The sequence below is a fragment of the Triturus cristatus genome, chromosome 11 (assembly GCF_964204655.1).
Source record: "Triturus cristatus chromosome 11, aTriCri1.1, whole genome shotgun sequence".
NCBI lineage: Eukaryota > Metazoa > Chordata > Amphibia > Caudata > Salamandridae > Triturus > Triturus cristatus.
Genome location: NC_140594.1, coordinates 299072367 through 299094135, shown reverse-complemented (window position 1 = coordinate 299094135; position 21769 = coordinate 299072367). Strand labels below are relative to the sequence as shown.

Here is a 21769-nt window from a genome sequence, read left to right as displayed (position 1 = left end):
CTCGCTGTCGGCGGTGTCGGCGACTTGATCGAAGCAAACAAGCCTTGGCAAAAGCAATTGCAGGAGGATTCGGAAATCAGCTGTTGGTTCTGACCAGCAAGGTCAGAGGGATTGCTCCTTTGGAGGGGAGCAAGGGCCAGTCTGGAGCAACCAGACCAGCGGTGTTTGTCGTAGATTTCGTCGCCAAGATGGCCACTAGCCAGCGGGCCAGCAACCGGTTAGGCGCGTCGAGTGGCAAAATGCAGAAGGGCCCCACGCAGATCGTGGAGATGCTGGAGGGCTCACCTTTGGTGCAGATGCTGCTCGAGGGTTGGGCTTCTCAGGACCCAAAGCACAACTTGGAGGGAGCCTCGGTTGTTGCACTGGTCAGCTTGTCGTAGTCGTTTCAAGATGGCTGGCTCCACGTGTCTCGGTGCCTCCACGGGTCTCCTCTTTGCAGGGACTGTGGATCGGGCGGTGAGAGGTCTGGAGGTCCAGGTCTTGTCAGTCTCTGGGCTCGGGCTCCGGCGGGAGGCGGCGGCAAAGCAGACGGTGATTCGCTGGATGGTGCTTGCGTTAGCAAGGTGGTCACTCCCTGACCACAGGGGAGATTTTCTTCAGTCTTCTGTGCAGCAGAATGTCGAAGTTCCCGTCTTCTTCTTAGTTTCAAGTTGATTCCAGGATGTCTGAAGTCTTAGGACACAGCTCCTACCTTTATTCGGATTCTAGGGGCCGGACTACCTGCTAGGTCCCTCCCTATGGGTGGGACCAGGAAGGGGGGTGGTTACACCCCCAATCCTTTGTCCAGCTCGCCCCAGGCCCGGGACTGGTGTGCCCCAGGACCGGTTTGAACTGGCATATGCACCGAGGCTCCTTGTGAGCCACAGGCATGTCTGGTTTCTTTCAAGCCCTACCTGACCAATACACAAAATCCTGTCTGGGGTGGTGCACGCACCTCCCCTGGCAGGAAACCCTTTGTCCACACCTCCCAAGCTGGAAGGACTCCCAGCAGCAGGAGGGCAGACTTGTGTCTGTGGTGGCAGCATCCATTTTGTGGAGCTGAGGCTATGTCTGATTTTACCCGGGTTTCAGGTACTGTACATGTCGTGTCCCTCTAGAAGGGTGGAATGCTAACCCCGTCGCCAGAATTGGCGAGGGGTTAGTATTCCAATTCGTATGACACCTTACTCGACATGTTTTGATAAAGCCAAACCAAAGATAGCATTTAACCGCGAGGTTCATAATGCACTTAAGAGTATATGGTATGACGATATCTGGAAACAGTAGAAGGAAGTTGTTCCGACCACTGCAGACAGGCTCAGCTCATGCCAGAGCACCATCTCACATGGAACCACGCACTCTGCCTTCAGGATTGTTAAGGCCTGCCATAGGAGTGACTTATAGGTTACCAGGTGTCCCATTTAAGGTTAGGTATAGGTATACTACACCTAAGTAAGAGGTGATTACACCAACTTACCCCAGCTGAGTGATCAGCCAGTTGTGTCAGATTGTTAGGCCAAGCCTGGGGTGGCATAATACATGCTGCAGCCCTTGGCAGGCCTTGGGTACACCAATGCCCTGGGTACCTAGTGTACACTGGTACAGGGGCTGACAGGGTGATCCACTTCCAATTGGTTATGCACCTAGGGTGCATAGTTTTAATTTAGTAGAGAGAACAGCAGGCTGGGGGTCTGATTGGCAGGCCCACAGCCTCAATATGTCAAAAACCAGTGAAGCAAAAAGCAAAAATTTGGGGTGACCATAGGATAGCAGACCCTACTCTCCTACAGCTCATATCTATCTTTAAGGAGATTTTGGCCCATATGACTAGGCCTCCTGATGGTCTGCCTCTTGGGGAAGGAACAGGGTTGATACTAAAGGTCCTGTAGCCCAGCTTATGGGGCGGGTCCAAAGTCCATGTTTCTTGTAACAGAGATTGAATCGATTCATATATTCTTGCCATTCTGAGTCTATTAGTTTATGCCTCTCCCCCGTTATCGCTATATTCCATCAAACCAGGTGTTTAGATCTTTGTATGAATTGCTCGCTTCCGTTCTGGGTGCTAGAAAGAACCGCCACTTCTTCCGTGGTTTCACCCTTTTCTTTGACAGTTCCCTGGTGTACATTATGACAGTGATCAGATAGAGGTTTTTCCTTTGGCTATTCCTTTGAACAGAGTGAGGGCCTAGAGCAGTGCGTGACTCCTGTTCCCAGTGCTTATTGTTGGGACATCTAGATGGAATCTGCAGGGAGAATAGAACCAGTACTAGCAAAGCCACTAAGATTAGCTGGTTACTCAATGAGTGATGTGTTTCTGTAAATGAGTGACTTATTGAATGAGGAGGGTTGACTTAGTGGATAGGTAAATGTGATGACTGGTTATATGAGTTGGGTGAATGATAGTGGGAAGCTACATGCACATGGGTGAATATGAATGGGCAGGTTATTCATGTATGGGTGAAAGTGAAGGAATTGTTGAATATGTATAGGTTAGTGTGTATAGTATGTAGGTTAGAGTAACTGAGCAGATGACTATGCATGATAGGGTGGGTAGATGAAAGCTCATTAAAATACCATGAATTGACTGAAATACAACCTGCTGCCAATTTAATAATATTTTAATACATTAATACATACAGATTATATGTGTATTCCAAACAAATATTACTCTCCAGTTCTGGCTATCAATGTTCTTTCAGAGAATGATAGTGTTGTTAGAGGCATCTTACTCCAGGTTACTTAAACAATGATATTATTGGATCTAATAAACACCAGGGAGTCTGTAGTAGATTAGTTTGCTAGTGATCATGTTCTTCCTAGGAGCACTTCTCCATCAACAAGTGGTATAATTGTGACTGATCAGGTGCCTTTACATTGCAAGCTAATGCAGACATACAAAATTGTTTTGTTTTTCATTTTAATAAGGTATGATTAATAAAATAATTCCAGGTTTCACCCGTATCTTCAAGTCACCTCATATGTTGGGTCCTTTTGCAGCAAATGTCTGCATCTTCGTCTGACTGAACAGATGTTGGATCATAAGTCCTTGTCTGCTATGTTACCATTACAATGAGGAGGAGCAGTCACTCACAACCTCTAAGCTAATAACTTTCTGCCAGTTGCTTTGGTTCGAGGTAAGGCAGGAGCAAATGTTGCTCTACCGCAGGGCTCAGACTGACAGGTCCAAGAGGAGGCAGGAGCAAAGGCCCATCTGACCCTCGTGCCAGATGCTTGGGTCCAGGGAATGTGGAAGTCAAGGTCATACCATCCCAAGTCTGTTCTTCAAGGCCTTGAGCTGGGCAAGGTTGATGCTGCTCCCTCCACATACAATGACCACAATTGGGGCCAGGTTTTTACTCAGACGGCCCTCACTCTGCAGCCGCTGAATCAGCCCAGAGTAGATAGCTGCCAAGGAGGCCCCACAGGCTGGCTCAACCAGAATTCTCTCATCATCTGCAGGTGAAAAAGGGAAAGCAACATTATTGCATGCAATCCATTCTATTCCAACTCCTATCACATTATTCTGATGCATCTATTAGCTTGAGCTTTTCACAATGCCATCCACACTCTACTATGTCTTCTAAATTCCTCTGTACCGCATCTGTTTCACTGCTCATCCGCCATGCTGGACCACCTTGTCCAAATTGAAGACTACGTACCACTTCAAAGTGGTACAAAAGGGGGTGGTGATGGACGGAGCATCAGAACCAATCAAACACTCACACCCAGTCAACAGATCTGGGTTTGATCCATCACCGTTCTTTAGCCCACTCTGCCACCCCAGTTCAGACATGGCCATATGCAAATCAGTCTGACCCTGTGCCTCATGGGAACAGTCCAGCCCGAACTGCCAAGCCATGCCTTCCCTGGACCGGAAACAAGCTTCCTAGGACCGGTTTCTGGCATTTCAGCCTTGCTGGGTGGCAGAGTGGGCTAAAGAACGGTGATGGATCAAACCCAGATCTGTTGACTGGGTGTGAGTGTTTGATTGGTTCTGATGCTCCGTCCATCACCACCCCCTTTTGTACCGCTACGTACCACTTCAGCCATAATAGTCACCACCTCAAACTAGCACCACTAAAATTCAATGACCATTCCCGCTGACCTGCTTCGTTTCCACCACTGGTTGTTACATGGCAACAAACAACAAAGGGAAGCAGCCACTTAATGCCCTCATTTTACACCAACTTCTCCACTTCTTAGAGCCCCTGCATCTCCACTCTGCATATTGCTGGAAGAGTCAGCCCCCCAAATTTTTTATCAGCCCCCCCCCCTCCGAAATTTGGCTCTAATTGCGCCTCTGTGGCAGGCCTACTGGCGATGAGGGCGCATGGACACCGGAATGTCAACAGAGAGCTTTCCCCTGCAGCAAATGTTACACCCCTTAGCAAAACACAGTGTAACAACAGCTAGCATAACACAACACATGGCACAACATGCAAAGTAAAGAGAAGCAAACGCAACTCGGGGTGGAGGACATGAAGGTTGGTGACTGAAAGTGGCAGGCCACGTGCGTGGGAAAATATCTAAAGGAGTCCCGGGAGGGTTAGTCTGCGAAACATACATTTCTGAATAAAGCCATTTATGACAGGAAAAGCAGAACTGGAATGTTATGATGATATTCATTGCGTGCACTCCTGGCGCATTAAATTCGGAGCCCAAGCATGCATGAAGGTGAGGTTATGAAAGCATAGCACACTGAGTAAGTGGCATGGCATTCATAAAGAGGTCAAGCTTGGTTTATGCATACCAAGTAGTTACCCCTAAACCCCATGATCCCTTATAGTTGTCTTAAAATTATTAGTGACAATAAAAGTGAGATATATAGGAAATACAGATGTGTCAGGAAAGAAAACCACGAAAAAATGCAGCACACATCAGAGGGCACAGAAAAGGAAACAGAATTTTAAGACATGGTCCGCGGTGGTGTCCTGCTGCAGCAGTTCATGTGCTATGGCCTCTTTTCCTGCAGATTGCGTGTTCCTCAGTTTTCCCTCTCACTGTTATCCCTGTGCCACTCCAGTTGTTCAAAACCACACTGCACTCTGAGCAGATGCTCCCAGTGGCGCCAATGTGTGTGTGCAATAACCATGTATTCAGTCCTTGTTTTGGGTACCTTGTGACATGTCTCTATCGTTATCAGTTTGTTTACTTTTGGGAAGCATCGGGTGTACCTCTTTTGCCCAGCTTGATCCTCTGTTAATGTTGTCTTAGGTTCCGTTGATTTGCTTGTTTGTGTTATCTCTGTCACTCTGCTGGAATCTTCTCCTGTGTTTGCCCATGGTGTGTAGTTGCTGTACTTCGGATTAATGTTACACACATGCCAAGCTTCTCTATACTTTCTCGTGTCTTTGTCATGTGTTAGTTCCAGTATTTGTAAGTCGCCCGACGCTTCCTTGTGCAAAACTAAGAAACCCCCAACAAGATGGGCTACTGGTTTTGCCAATGCTGTTTCAGGGGTTTAGGAGGTTAGAGGAGAGAGGCACATGAGGGAGAGACCAACACGGAGCAGTGGAGGTGTTTTCCAGATTTTGGGGGACCACAAAAGGAAGAGAGTGACAAGGAGTGCGGGCAGGGGGTGTTTTCAGGGTAGAGAAGCACACAGAGGGGAGATAGAGTAACACAAAGCATGGTGGGAGTTTGCAAGGGAATGTACACGAGGAAGAGAGCAACACAGAGCAGACGAAGCATCTACCTGGGGGAGAAGCACAGAACGGATAGGGAGGAACAGAGATCATGGGGCAAGGGAGGTTTGAAGGGGAAAGAAGTGCACAAGAGGGAGAGAAATACAGTAAAAGGGCAAGGGAGAAATGAGCAAGACAGGGATTTGCAAGGGAAATCACACAGGAGAGAGAGCAACACAGAGTGCAGGGGTGTTCAGAAGGTGAAGAAAGCACATGATGGAGAAAGCAACACAAATCTGAAGAGTAAGATGTGTGGTCAGTACTTGTGTCTCGAATTGCCAATCGTGGTCAACACTCCCATGAAGCATAGGTACTTTACCATCGCTTTAATTGGCTGGCTTTTAGAAAGTCACATTTTCTTTGCTTGAAGCATGTGTAGGCTAATCAGTATTTGCTCTCCAATTTCTCACAACTATAGATTGCAATTGAATGTGTGAACATGGTATGAAACTCAACTTTTTATTTTAGTTGTTTTGCAGCAATTTCAAAATATTGTGGAGCTTCTCATTGCTGAATAGGGTGCAATGACTGATATCTATTACTTTGCACTTTGTAGCTTGGTTTTCACTGAGTGGAAAGTGTCACTCTAAGTGCCATACATACACACTGAAACCATGGAAATGTCACACATAAGTAGGGCTCCCGGTTTTATGGTATTTATGTTTTTTAACATTTCCGTCTGTATTTATCCATATTTATCTTTTGGCCATTTTATCTGTATTTATCCATATTTATTTTGTGCTTTGCATATAAATGAAGTTGTCAAACTGTACATTTCCATATTTATTCAACTGATAGACGAGCGCTCATACTTTGCTGTCTGCCGAGTTTTAGCTATTTAAGCTGGCAAATATTAATTAACAATACATCCACTTTAAATACTATCATTATACCATAAATGTATGTTGACATATGCCATTATTTAAAGAAATGTCATCCTGTTTTTTAATTTCCATGCTGGCCAGCTGCTGGCCTATAATTCATGAAAGACAGCATGGAGAGTCACATAAAAGTAGGACAATTTTCTGTATTTATCCACTTTAAAAAATAAATGCAGACAGAAAACAATTTTTTTTCTCTCTGTATTTATCTGTAAAAAATCTGTGAAAACGGGGAGCCTTTCACATAAGCATGCTGAAAACTTGGCGTGCCATGTTTTAGTATGCCTCACTTACAGCACTTAATGGGTTGACTAATGTAGTTGTTCACCAAACTTCATTCACATTTGGGCTGTTAATTCCTCCATACAGGGACCTTAAGTCACAGGCTTAAGTACTGAGCAGCTTCAATTATTAATTCTTGCAAATGCGCAAATGATAGATCTGCTGCACATGCAATGTCACTTCCTGTTGTGATGTCACTTGTGGCAGTGATGTCACTTCTGGCCGTGATGTCACTTCCGGCCGTGATGTCACTTCCTGTGACACCACCTAACTTGGAGAGTCCCCCCACTTCTGTTTTTTAGGACTTGTGCCCTACTCTAGGGAGTTCATCCATAACTGTGTGGTGATCATGTTTAAAGGTCAGAGTGTGAAAACGGAATCAAAGAGCAGAAGGAATGAGGTTTTTGAATGGGTACACGCATATTATATAGGGTTTGCGTGGGCGGGAGAGTGTGGTATCATTCCCATTGCTTCTCTATTTAAGATAATACACATCAGGAAAAGGTTAAACACCATAGCAACTGAAAGGCTTTCAAAGGAAAATGACCAAATGTGTGGAAACACAACAGTGCGTTTCCTATAAATATTGCTGAAACAAAGTTACATAAAAATACCATCATTAAATGGGTTAAAGGAGCAAAAGTGAATGGGATTTTAAAGCAATCCTCCTGTATACTTACTGGAGTTTGGGGGTAGATTAATTTGTTTCCTTGAGATAATTAGGCTAATCATATGTTTCAAATATGAATGGCAACTAAAGGCCAATACCATGAGTGATTATGAAGAGACATATCTTGAAGACATAAGGTCAATGCGTGGGGTTGGAGTAGGAGAAGGTGGTGTAATCACAAAGGAAGACACCCGTTGAGTAATATTAAATCAATTATAGTTTGGAGAATTGTTCAGAGAAGGAGCTCTTGCAGCAGTGGGCTGATAGCTAAGGTTTTTGGTAGAGGATGGTCAGGATACAAATGCAGGATTCACATAGCATGCAACAAGTGTGAAGGACAAATCTATTGTCAGTGCTTGTCTTGGTGCCTTCTTCATCTAAGCTACCAAGATCTGCACACTGTCAATGTCAAGTCCTTGTCATTTGAATTGTATTCTAAAGGAGGGCTTCAGTGTGAACAGTGAGTTTCCTGGTCACCTAAACTATGCTTCTTGTGTGCAGTTCCAATTTTAATGCCAATGCAATTATCCTCAATCAGGTGACTGAATCCATCAATTAGAATATGAAGGAAAATATGGTGTAATTCAGTGACTTCAGCAATAGGTTTACTGGGAAAGGCAATTCTTAACTTGAGCCATTGGTTGCAGGTGGGGCCCACCGGCATTCGTTTTTGGGGACCACAACTTATTTTTCATCATCAGACTTTGACCCAGAACAAAAGAGAGGAAGGCAAAGAAGCGAGTTAGCAAGAGGAAGAGAAAGATGGAAAAACATCATCAAAGGGAGAAAGCAGGGATGAAAAAGAACCTGAATGAGTGAGATAAAAGGAAAGGATGTTTGTCAGCCGATGAAAGAAGCATGAGGTAAAATCAAGACCAGACCTTCTTGGTATTCAGCAACCCCCAAAAACATTTGTCAGAGCTGATGTTGGGCTTCTGAGAAAAATATAGTTGCCCGGCACTTATTCTTTTGCAAACTAAGCACTGGAAAAGTTAATCTTGAAGTTACTGTAAGTTTAGAAATAAACATATGTCACATTTGTCATCACTTGTTTTCGCGTCATTAGCTCCTGTTTTTTGCTGGTAACTGGAGAGAATGACCCATGAAGGAAAGTGGTATTACTGGATTATGTGATAATGTAAAAATACAAATTTGGTAAATTACTTTTCGTTGCATGTCAGAACACGGTACAACATCGACCTGCAACAATATCAACATCAGAATATAACACTTTATCCTCAAGGGGAGTAGGTGTATATTTCAAAATAATGAATTTACACTTACTTCTGTATACTTACTTGATATAGTGTTAATCAATATTGTTGCAGAACTATTACAATCTCGATATTGTGGTAGAGCGCACCATGTTCTGCCCATTAAGCCTGATTTTTTTGTCTTACTTTCTACATTAGGATATGAGTGTCAATGACTGCTACATTCTAGGCGCCTACCAAGTTCCAGTACGTTTCATTGGACCCTGTTATTCTATTGGCCTGCTTTGGGAATTTTTTTCATCAGTACTTTATAGTTGTTCAGTGTAAGCAGTCCTAATGCTCACCTAGGAACTTCTCCATGGCTTCCACAGCTTCCCGGTCATCCACCACTTCGGAGATGATTGGGCACTCTCGGGCACACTGCAGAGCACGCTCTGCTGGGGACTTGGCTCCTAAGCACGTTGCTACGCTGTAAAATCAGGAAAGATGTAAAGCAATTGAAGCATTTAACCAGAAGTAATCTCACACCCCAAGAAAAAGATGCTTCATGATCTGGCCAGGAAAGACCCCGAGCTACACCAAATGGCAGGACAGGGCAGCAGATTAGCTTGACAGAGCAAGCAAAGTTAGGGAGCAAAGGTACTGAAAAAATAAATTTTCAATGCATTACTGTTGTTAAGAAAACAAATATTGAGTAGGTTAGTTATTATACTGAGAGACAAAGTGAAAATCTTCCTAACATTTGGTCTCCCACGGATATTTCAGTTATCACCATGTGCTTCTATTCAACAAATTAGGATTCTCCTTTTCGCTCAGATTCTGGTCACTAGGAGAGGCACAGTTGCCACTCTTCTCTTATGTAACCACAGAGTGGACATTTCCTATATAATAATCCTCATGGAGAGCTAAAAGATTAAGCTTCTGAATATGTATGGATACTCTATTGAGTGGCGACGGAATATCGATTCCGCCAAGACTGCAGTCTGCCCTTTGGTTTAATCCCGGCGGAGACTACTCCACCTCTGCCGTGATTAAACCCCTCCAACGGCTCTTACACCATCGGGCCATCGGAGGTTGTCCTCTAATTCCACCCACCTAATTTAGATGGGAGGAATTACAGGTCAATTTACACTGCCCATCACCGCAGGAACACCCTGGGAAATTGAACAAAGACGATGTTTGTGGTTTACGTAGAGCAGTTTGGTTGAAGAAAATTAATCTGAGACATAGTGAACTGTTACCCATGATTAAACAGGCACCTCGCCCTTCCACTCTGTAACATTATATTTTGGCCCAGTTCCCTTCAACGTCTCCTCGCAGCCGTAGCTAGTCTGCTAGGGCATTGTTAGTTAATCAATCTGAGTTATAGACTCACCTGGTTATGTCGGGAAGAGTGATCTTTTTTCCAGCCTTTAGGCATGCGTTCAGGCAATCGGCCCCCTTGGTTTCCATGGCAATAACAGGTACATCCGCCCAGCCGACCTCTTGCAAGCCATCCACCACACCCACCAGTAGGCCTCCTCCTCCAACAGACAGAATGATGGCCCCTGGTTTACATGGCATGGAGTGTTTTAGCTCCTTGATGACGCTGCTGTGACCTTCCCTGGAAGAAAAGCAGAAATACCAACTAGATCATACCTCTATCAGGAATACAAGGCATTACAAAGAGAACACAACAGATGTATTAGAGGAGTTAGGCTGGCCAAGTGTCTGTCTACATGAAGTATTGCTCAAGACCAATGGTGGAGAAGAATTCTATGGCCCACATTAGGAGCAGATCAGAGCATGAACATTAAAGCATGAACATTCAAAAAGGCAGGCACCCACACTGACTTTACGTAACTCCTAAGCTAGATAGGGGGTAGACAATGGAATACCATTCACCCAATAATCACCGTAGATCCCTACTGAGCAGGGGAGGATAATTCAAAGGGTAAAACGGAGTTATGCAGCTGCTGTATTTTCCTCATAAGTATAAATTTACCGCACTTGCCACTTTTTCCACGATCTGCAGCACAATTGCAGGTTTTAGGTAAAATGTGTCTGTAGCTAAATGTTGTTGAAAGAAACACACGTGTGGTGTAACACAGAGGCAGCCACTCTGCAAAGGTTAACTGGTCAACTTTCAGCCTTTGATGGCTAAAGTCAGGTGGTAAACGGGTAGTAATAGGTGAAATGTTACCCAGCTGGTGTTAATATGACCAGTGGAAGAATGGGCTGGGGGTGGGGGGTGCTTTTGGCTGCATCATCAAAAAATCCTTGAGTGTTCACATTTAATTCATAGTGTAAATAACTAATGTTTCTTTGTCATAGTGTAAATAACTAATGGTTCTTTGTCATGAAAACGTTTTGTTTCATTATTTCTGTAATCCGTGTTACACTAGAGAAACTGTTCTAAGAGCAGCAGGTTTTTCATGGGAGCAGGCGCCTGATGACTTGAATCTTACACTGCCTGCTAGGAAGATACTTACTTGATACATATGTAGTGTAGATTACAGCTCTGAAAGGCTTTTGAGTAATGGATGAGGTGTTTCTAAAAGCACAAGTGTTGCTACAGGGTATACAGAAATCTGAAGACCAGTTTAAAACAAGATATCACAGTTCTGTTTCGCAATTATTGGCCCATCTTTGACTCCGCCAACAGTGACAGCATCACACCAATCAGCACCCCACTATACATCTTCAAATGAAATTCTGCATAGGGACAATTTACGCCCTTCCGCATGGCGCAGAAACTCTTTGAAAGGAGTGTAAACAAGGCCATTTGAACCCACCAGTCAATGCAGCCTACATTTTCCAAACTCTGCCCTATAGAGGGGATCCTTGGTCTATACACCACCCTTTCTATTAGGCTCAGGTGGCACACGCCCTCGTTTCTGACAGACCCCAACAAACTTCAGATCCTTCCAACACGTTATAAAATCCCTTCCAACAGCAGAGCATTGCTTGGACTCTGCCACGTGTCAATGACTCTGAGCCCTTCTTTACATTTTCATACCCTCTTGGCTGCTTCAAACACAGGGATGGTGGCCAACAGGGAAAACACCATCCTTGTATCTGCATTCCCAAATGGTAATCATGTTTTTTGTTAAAGTAGCCCCTTTTCATTGAAAGAACCAGATGAACCTTTTGTGTTTAAAAAAAGTTTCCTTTTTGGGAAAACATTGTGGAGAACTGGCAGTTGTGACCTAGACTACTGCCTATTCCCACTGAGGGAGCCCCCACAAATAAAAAAGAAACACATTTTCCTCTGTGACTCTCTTTTGAGGTGTTGGTAAAAATTCAATGTCATAGATACATAAAATACTGAAACACATTTAGGCAGGAACACCACTTGATCGCCCCTTTCGAATTGTAATTCAATATTGATGGGTAAATCCATTGAGAGTCTGAAATGCTCTTCCAAATCGCAAAAGGGGAATAGAACATTCCATTTTGCGGTCGCAAACAATGTGATTTTGTGAATCGCAGGGTTTGCAACCGCACAAGGGGCTTTGTGCATCTGGTCCCATGAATGGCCCAGTTAACTCAATGGGATTGGTAAAGGGAGCAACGAGATCCAATGGAACACTCTGGGTCCAATGTTTTTCACCTGAGTTTTCTTCCTGCTAAAAGGGGGATTAAATATCTGAAAGAAACTTGGGCAAATGGGAAAAACATAAACGAATAAGTGTATTTCCTAAATATATTAATTCAGAAGTATGCTAATGCCAAGGATATTAGTAACGCTGGGACAAGGGAGGATACTTGGCTGTTTTGCGGCCCACCCATAATTGTGCCTTTTGTGGCATGTATTGAAATTGTGTATCTTTATTACTTAATTTATCTTCTCCATTAACCTCTATTAAGGTTTTGCTCATCATCAAGGACATTCCCATTAGCTATATCCAGCCAAGTAACTAGGGACACATTGCTCTAATGCTACTGGCCACTTTGACTGCAGAAAGAGAAGGAGAGGACCATGTTTCATTCATGAATTCAAGCTATTGGTTCTATATCTATGGAAATTCTTATTTCAACCCAAACCATGGAATAGGCATCTCCCTATGTCTATTTAGGAACCAATTTGGAAGATCCATGGCACAGCCAGGTTGCAAAAAGGCGAGCATCAAATAGTGCATTCGAAGTTCCCTGTTATCCCAGAATTACTCACAGGATGGAGATCACCGGAAACCAGATCACTATCCTCTCTTAATAACCCCAGCTCTTCAAAAGAAATGACCTAAGAAAGGATTGCACAGAGTATCCCATTGAGGCACTAGAACTGAATAATTTGATAGAGTGAAGGCAAAAGGAGTGCAGTAGATCCTGTGTGTAGGTTGAAGATGAGTGATGGACGCAGTCACAGCTTGTTACCAAATTAAATAGCAAAATCAACAAACTGGGATACAAGTCAGATGGTTATTGCTACTACTCTAGCAGAGCCCGGCCTTCCAACATCAGATGCTGACATCCTATTCGTTAAGTTCCACCATGCACTCCTTTTACCATTTCAAAGTTTCATCCAAGTAGGGAAATAGCACATGCATCCCAAATTATTTTACCAATACCAATATCAGAGATTTATCCCATCATTCAAGTGACAACTAACCACCTCTGTGCCAGAGTGAGGGTGACCTGCAGAGTGACATATATTACACAATCATGTTGCATTTAATGACTTTTGCATTTCATAGCTAGACCATGGGATGATTAACCTAGACACAGACACTCAACACTCCCTCTAGGCAAGCCTTGGCCAAATTAAGTATGAGTCAGAGGTGAAACATACACATATTTTCTCTAGACTTCCCTTTGTCATTGTTAGGGAATGATCAATGGAGAAATGTGCAATTAACTCTTATTCTAGGATATTTCTAATCATACTATTGGATAAGCAAAGGAGACATTAACACTTAATACAAAGACTAGTCGTCTTCTTTCCACAGACGGGAATTACATCAATGTGTAGATCTACTTACAGGAGTGTAGGGGTGTCAAAGTGGAGCTAAATAACCAAGAATCCCTAAGAACAGCATATTACAGAAATTGGCCATGGGCAATGGATAATCAACCTCACAATATGCACCCCAGATATCTTCCTACCAGATAAGAGGATGGTCGAAGGGAGGTACATACACCCAACCCTCACTTTTTGCTAACTCCAGTGCTCGTTCGTTGGCATCATCCCACACCTGTGAATAAAAGGAATAATATTAATATGTGTGTTTCATGAAATGCATGAACCTTCTCTTTCTGATCTCTGACAGAAACAGTTGTTTATGAATACGTTAGGAAATTATTAATACCTGCCTCCCGAGCCAATCCCTAAGATTTGGGGACCTGAATAATTTGAACTGTCACACTTGCAGGAAGAGAGAGGGTTAGTAGTTTTGTTACCGTCATTGGCATAATGACAGGGGCAATGGGTGGTGCAAGCTGCAGTGGACTCCTGGTCACGTCCCTGGCACTTATTATTTTAGAAATTAAGCACTGGGAGTAGGGACACAATGTAAGTACGTCTGGTCAGGAATGCAATCCTGCTATGCAGAAGAAGAGATGCATATTCATAACTGTAGAGCATTGGCGTTGTTGCGCATGCCCAGGAATGCATCAGAAAGAGGTTTTACATGGAATAAATAAAGTGCACTGTTAAAGCTATTTATGGTAATGGTAATGGTACTGTAATAGAAGGATGTCAAACAGATCCTTCTACAAATGCACTCATGCAACTATGTGAGAAAGCCATATTCAAATATGAGAAAGTGCTGCAAACCTCTATTTAAGTGCTTTAAGTTGAAAAGAGGCTGTTGGTTAGGGATGAGGTGCAATGGGTTTATTTATTTATTTAGCTATTGAGCTGCGTGAGAGTCATGAGAGAGCTTTACAATAAAGATTATGCATTACTTTGTGAAGTATGAGGAACTGGGTAGATTTAGGGAGTACATATAAACCTTATAATACCCGAAGGGCAGGAATGTGCTGAAAAAGAAGTACAGCGATAAATTGTGTATGGCTTCAAGGGTCACATGGTCACAAGGGCATTGGATGAGATGTTCGACCCCACTGCGATAATAGCAGTGGTTGGTGATGTGCATTTGTAGAACAGTGTAGCAGGTCATCTAGTAAATAGCATTTATGAAATATCCTGATGAAGGTCACATATATATATTTAATGGCAGGCACTAGCCTGATTCATCTCATGTGGCGTTATCTCATTAAAGCACTTTTTTGAAAATCCTTAACTTATACATCTGGTGGTCCGTACCTTGCTCGTCTCACCAGGATCCATGGTGGGCTATGACCTCACATATATATATATATATATATATGTGTGTGTGCATATATATGTGTATATATATATGTGTGTATATATATATATATATATATATATACTTCATCAGGCTATTTCATAACTGCAACACTGTTCGACAAATGCCCATCAGCAACCACTGCTATTATCGCAGTGGGGTCGAACATCTCATCAAAGATATATATATATATTTATATATATATATATCCAACGGAACTTTCTCCGACAGGATCCTCTAAAATGTGCTGCCATAAAATACTGCTGCCCTTGCACATCAAACGCCCATGGGTTTAATTCGGCAAGAGGAGATGTCACTCTTCCTGTACTCCCCTACACGCCCTTACACGCTGCAATGCATAATTCCTTTGGGTAATTTATTCTGGTTGCGAAGAGAGGTGTGCGGGACATGCTCCCCAATTAATTCCAACTGAACTTTCTCCAACAGAAGGGAGCCCCCATCCCTTATATCATAGCAGAACCAGAGGTGAAGAGGATTACGTAGAATACATACCTTTCCAAATACTTCCACATCACACCCGTACCCCTTTAGCTTCTGCACTATTACATCCGGGGTGGAACCTGGTACCAGAATGGAAGCAGCTATCCCAAGCTTCTCAGCAGCGTAAGCAACCGCAAGGCCAGCATTACCACCTGGAGAGAGGATGGAATGGTCACAGAAATAAGGTAATTGGATAGAAACAAAATACGTGTTTGTGTGTGCTTTTTTTTTTTTTTACAAAGAATATACAATTGTGGGCAGGGTGAAAGTATGAAAAAAGAGGAGGAAGATGATTGTGCAGGGAACAAATTGGGGGAGGAGCAAGAAATATATGAGATGGGGGAATAGAGAGAGCAAGAGAATAGAGAAGGTAAGGGAAAGTAAAGAATGTGGAGTAGAATAGCAAAACAATCAACATAATGTGCACCCATAGAATAGGAGGGAGTGCTGCAAGAAAGTGCATAATGTGTACAGAGGCAAGAGAGGGAAAGGTCATCAAAATAAGGCAGTATATTCACAGCAAGACGATGGTGAACTAAAGTAGACTGTAATAGTCACATAAACAAAAAACCGATGGACAGTGTGTGTAAGTGTGTGAGAGAGAGTCACATTGGTGGGGAATGAGAAGGAAATAAAATAAGGATATTGAACTGGGACAGAGGCCTGAATAGAACAAGCATTGGCATAGCCAATAGGTCTCGCCTTTGGGACCTTATAAGTGTTTAGTTATCCAGCACAATATCCTTGGTGCAACAACATCAAGTATTGCATGGCTAAACACTTATAAGGTCCCAAAGGCGAGACCTATTGGCTATGCCAATGCTTGTTAATACGCAAGGGGTGACGCTGTCCATGGCCAACAGAAGTGAAACTTAATTGGAAGGAGGACGCAGACTGCGTTTAAGAGTTGTTGAATAAAAGGTGATGGGACCTTGGGCCGTAGTAAAGCTGGAAACGTAGAAATGCACAATAAAAACACAGAGAGATTGCAGAGGAGGCAAGTGTGTTGATGACTGTGACAGCAGGCGCACAGTGAAGATTGAGACCAGACAGGGTGAAAACGTCAGGTGAGACACACAATAAGAACGCAAAGATAAGCAGAAGAGACTGGCACAGCGCGAGACACGGTAGAAGACCGAAGTGCCGGCAGGGAGCAGCGGATTAAATATAACGGATTATCTTCAAAAGCCACTTGTTCCGTTTCTTGGAGGGGTTACTATGGCCTTGGGATGCTACTCAACACAGTGACCAAACAAGGATGAAAAGCTGAGCTGTCTTATTGGGATCAACATTTCGTGACCCGCAGACCACGGCGTAGTGCAATCTCGAGCGTTTAAAGAATTGACGTATCTATCCCATCGATCTTGAGAAAAACGTGGGCAACTGTTAATGGACCAGGTGCTTCGAGAAGAAAAAACTAGACCCTTCATGATCAACTGATCAATTGCCCTGCTTGCTCGGGAGAGACGGTACGATAAAGAGAGTAAAATGAGGCAGGGCGCCTGATACAGCGCGTGGCATACGGACTGCAATCGAAATAAGTTAATCGAAAGCGGCCCTCATTGACTTGTAAATAGTGCGGGGTGAGAGAAGAACTGCGCCGAGTGAGTGTCAGACAGGAGGAGCACATGCCGACTGCTCTGCACAGTGCGAGAGACTGCAGAGTATGAAAGGGAGAGCACACGGTGAGGCGAGTGTATAGCCTGGGGATAGAGTGGCGAGTCAGACAAAGCACTGCAGAGCCACAGTGTGCAGAAGCTCGTGTTTGACAGCAGAAACAGGACAAAAACACTGACAGCACTGAGGGAGTGGATACTGCACAAGGACAATCTAAGGACGCGAACTGCCACAGCACAGAGATGCGCTGGCAGTGTGCAGTGTGACTGTCGTGCAGTGATAGCCCTGGGGGCTGTCAGACTGGGGCCGTTTCAAGAAGAGACTGACTGAAGCACAGGCTACTCCGAGGAGAGGCAGCCTGGCCCTGCTTGCGAGGAGCCCACGCGTAGAGCATCTGTGCACAGAGATAGATGCAGTAAGCAAGAGGTTGCTGCCCACCATCCGTCTGCAGTCAGAACTACACTGAAACCAGGAATGCAGCGTCCCACGAGTGGTGCACGCGAGCGATGCGCTTAATGAGCCATGACGACGGAGCGTCCCACGAGTGGCGCGCGCGCGAGAACCAGGCCATATGTTTTGAATTATCGCACCCGTGTCTGGGCATGATAATTCAAAACATATGGTGCCCGTGCGGATAACCGCAAGCAATAGGCCACACACGAACGAGCGTGTGGTGAGCTTTCTGAAGCCCCTTACTAAAAGTCTCGCAGTGCAGCACATGCACGCTGCTCTAGTCTCGACCTAAAAAGACAGGGTATAGACATGATAAGAATTACCTTAGTTAGAGGGAGATAGTCGTAGAGATGGAGAGAAAATAATGCAGAGAGGAGGCAGGATGTGAAAAAGACATGGAGAAGTAAGCAGCGATATACAGAAGATGGCTGACTGAAAAAGGGATGAAGAGTTATCTCACAACCAAATAAAAGACTCAAAGACCGATGTACCCCTTCATACATCCAGTGAGAAAGCATCATTGGCAGACACTAAAAGACCAGTGAACACTATTAGAAACACTATCAGAACACTATCAGACTTCTAAAAATAAAGTGTAATATTAAACACATAAAGGTCAACAAATATGGTCAGACACGTAAAATACAGTGGTCCAAAAGAAATGTTCAGAGATAAATTGAACCAGACATTTAAAACCCAACAGGTACAATCAAATAACCAACTAACACTAGTCAATAACTAATGACCAATGTATGCCATCAAAACAGAAAGAACAATGGACACTCTTAGACAACCGAAGACCAATAAATAATATAGGGCACTCAGTGAACAAAAGGTGCTAGGAGACACCATTCGGCATTCAACCACTAATTGACTGTATCTGACACCCAAAGAAAAACAAACTCAATCAGATACCAAATGTCAATGGGCACCATTGAACACCAAAAGATAAACAATCCTTGAGATATTTGCTACCTAAGTACAATGTTTAGAATCACTGATCACACTCAGAGTAAACTAGACAAAATAAAAAATGCAACGAATAACAGGCTCCATCAGGCAACCGAGGATAATGGTAAAATAGCAATGGCTTAAAAATCCATGAACTCTAAAAGAAACCAAAAAGATCAACATACACAATGTTATACACAAACATTAACAGTGTCATACATTAAAATACAACCACTCATGTCACATAAAAAAAAGCTGGAACAACCAAACTGTAGACTAGCAGATACGTTAACCAAAAACCAACAAACATTATCAGATACCTAAATTCACAGCACGCTCTGGCCTACCCAAAGGCAATTCATCATCATTTTGTATCCAGAGAAATAGACACTATCGGGCACCCAAACACTCAGAGACGTTTTAATGCATGGGCAATGTGGGCTCTGGCCCAGGGCCCCAGCCTTTCAGGGGGCCCCCTGACAGTCAGCTCCATTCTCCAGAGTTTTGCCCTAATGACCTTGAATATTTCCTAAACAGTTTGTTTTAAATTCTGTTTTCCTTTCATTTATTTCTTACGTACCTGATGTGTGAGAGGCTAGTACAGCCATTTTGTAGAGAAATTTTGTGTTTATGTTTCATGCAATATACATAAAAAAACGTTTATTTTAGATCAAAACAAGGCCTAACATATAAGAAATGGGAGGGCGTCACAAAGATTATTTGCAGTAATATTGGTGAGCTGCTGCTGTGTTACAATATTGAAAACACACATAACTATCCCTGAATATTACATGTAAACACATTCAGGGCCTTATTTATGAGAAGTGATGCATCGCTGTGTGAAAACAGGGATGCATTACTTCTTAGTGTGCCCTCATTGCAACATGATGGATGTGTCATATTTACTGTATGACGCATCATGTCGCAAGGAGTTACAGATATGTCAGTATTTCTGACGAATCTGTATGCGCAAAAGTGATGCATTGCTGGGGTGTGTCTGAAAATAGACGCAACTCCAGCAATGTGTCCTTTCACATGGGGCAAGCCCCATGTGAAAGGGCCTGCATCAGACTTATGCCTGCTGTGTGGCAGGTGTAAGATATTGACGCAATGGCGTCCTAGAAGTGGCGCACTGAGTTCTCTTAGATTTCAATGCGCCACTTCTACGAGGCATTTTGCGGGGCAACACCCACCCTGCATACATTATGCCTGACGCAGGTATAATGCGGTGCAGGGGTTTACAAAGTGAAGCATCTGCCTAGATGCGTCACTTTGTAAATAGGGCGTAACATTGCACATATTTTATGCTGCCGGTGTGTCACAAAAAGTGACGCACCAGCGGCATAAAAGTGAAGTAAAGCCTCATAAATAAGGCGCTTAGAATTTGGACGAGTGTTCCTTTGCACTGTCAGGGACCTAATGAAATGAAATTGTGTATTTAATAAAGCGCGCAGCTACTCAGACTAGAGAGTCCTGGCGCATGACAGTGGGAGGAAAACATGCGTAAAAGACCCATCAGTTATCAAAAAGCCAGGTTTTTAAGTTCTTTCATCAAAGAGAATAGGTCTGTGGTTAGTCTCAGAGACTCAGGGACGCTATTCCACAATTTTGGGCCTAGAAAGCCGTGGGATCTGCCTCCAATGCGGGCACTGCATATTTTAGGCATGATGGCCAGGTTGGCATTGGAAGAATTTAGGGGTCTAGCTGTTGTGTAGCGATTAACACGCTTATTTATGTAGCCGGCTCCTAAGCCATGGAAAGCTTTAAAGAAGATGGTCATCGCTTTGAAGCCGATCTGTTCTTTTATGCGGAGAGACTTAAGAATAGGGGTCATACCAGATCTGGGTTTAGGTCTCAGGATGGCTCTGGCCGCCGCGTATTGTACCACTTGTAGGCGCTGGATAAGGGGTTTGGGAAGACAGAGGTACAAGCTGTTGACATAGTCAAGCTTTGATGTCACCAGAGTCTGCACCACGATCTTTCTGCTCTCAAGCGGTCACAGTGGCAGGAGTTTTTTTTAGCATCCAGAGTATGCCAAAGCAAGTGCCATTTAGATTTTGAATTTGAAAGCACATGGAGAGTGTCTTGTCTATGACAATTCCTAAGTTTTTGACTTTCTCCTTTTCAGCGGGCGGGGGCGGCATATCTTTTGGCCACCAAGCGCTCCAGTCAGGCGTTTATGGATTACCAAAGAAAACAACTTCAGTTTTGTCAGGATTGCACTTCAGCTGATTGATCTTAAGCCAGTTAAAAATCTTTGTGAGGCAAGACCTAATCATTGCCCCGTCAAAGTCGGTTCCTTTTTCACACGTAAAAATCAGCTGAGTGTCATCAGCATAGGAAACAATTTTGGCGCCCTCTTCCTCTACCAGAGATATATATTAAAAAGGGTAGGACTGAGAATGGAGCCCTGAGGGACACCTACATTCATGGCTGGAACTGGGGATGAGAAAGGGGGGGCCAGATGTCCTGAGATCTATTTATCAAGAAGGATGACATCCATTGTAAAGGCAGTCCCCCCCCAGACCGATGTTAGCAAGTCTCTCCGGGAGCCTCTCATGTGGGACCATATCGAAGGCCGACGACGTATCGAGCAGTATCAGAACAGTCTTGCCTCCCTGGTCCAGCTTACCCTTGAGAAATTCAGTCACTTCCAGCAGAGCGGACTCCATACTGTAGTTAGCCCTAAAACCGGATTGGGACTCATGAAGGAGCTTCCCATCTTCAATGTGTTTTTGGAGGGCCTTGTTTACATGCTTCTCTAGTACTCTGGATAGAACCGGAAGAAGGGAGATTGGCATGTAGTTGGCAGGGTCCGTCGGTTTAGCGTTAGCCTTTTTTATCAGTTGAAGAATCTTAGCATTCTTCCATAATTTCTGCATGTTGCCTGAGGAGAGAGAAGCATTAAAGAGCTAGTTTACTGTGGGGTTTATGGTGGGAGCTAATAGGTTCAAGATATTCCCTGGACATGGGACAGTAGGAGAGCCAGACTTAATGCTTTGGAGAGGGGTCAGTGACTCTTCAAGCTGAAACTCAGGGAAAGCTAGTAAAGATGTAGGATCCAAGAGGTGAAATTTGCTATTAGAACTAAGGTAGAAGGTCAGTTCTTCCTCTGAGATGTTAGTGAAGGCTTGTTGGATCATGGAGATCTTTTTGTGGAAGAATTCAACTATTTACTTAGACCATTCTTCAGTGCATGGCCCTTCCTTTGTGCCGGCTCTCAAGGCAGTAAAGGATTTAACTATGC

General features: G+C 43.8%; 1 protein-coding gene across 3 annotated transcripts in view; it reads right to left on the bottom strand.

The window, feature by feature from the left end:
* Positions 1 to 2579: 2579 nt before the first annotated feature.
* The window catches only part of SDSL (serine dehydratase like), an 88307-nt gene continuing 69117 nt past the window's right edge, over positions 2580 to 21769 (bottom strand). For all 3 annotated transcript variants that reach the window (XM_085633435.1, XM_085633438.1, XM_085633436.1), the window contains 5 exons: positions 15514 to 15653; positions 13796 to 13884; positions 10086 to 10313; positions 9055 to 9179; positions 2580 to 3432 (listed from right to left, as the gene is read on the bottom strand). In XM_085633435.1, coding sequence (XP_085489561.1) covers positions 3239 to 3432; positions 9055 to 9179; positions 10086 to 10313; positions 13796 to 13884; positions 15514 to 15653 — 776 coding nt within the window. In that variant the 3' untranslated portion in view covers positions 2580 to 3238. The remainder of the gene's footprint in view (positions 3433 to 9054; positions 9180 to 10085; positions 10314 to 13795; positions 13885 to 15513; positions 15654 to 21769) is intronic.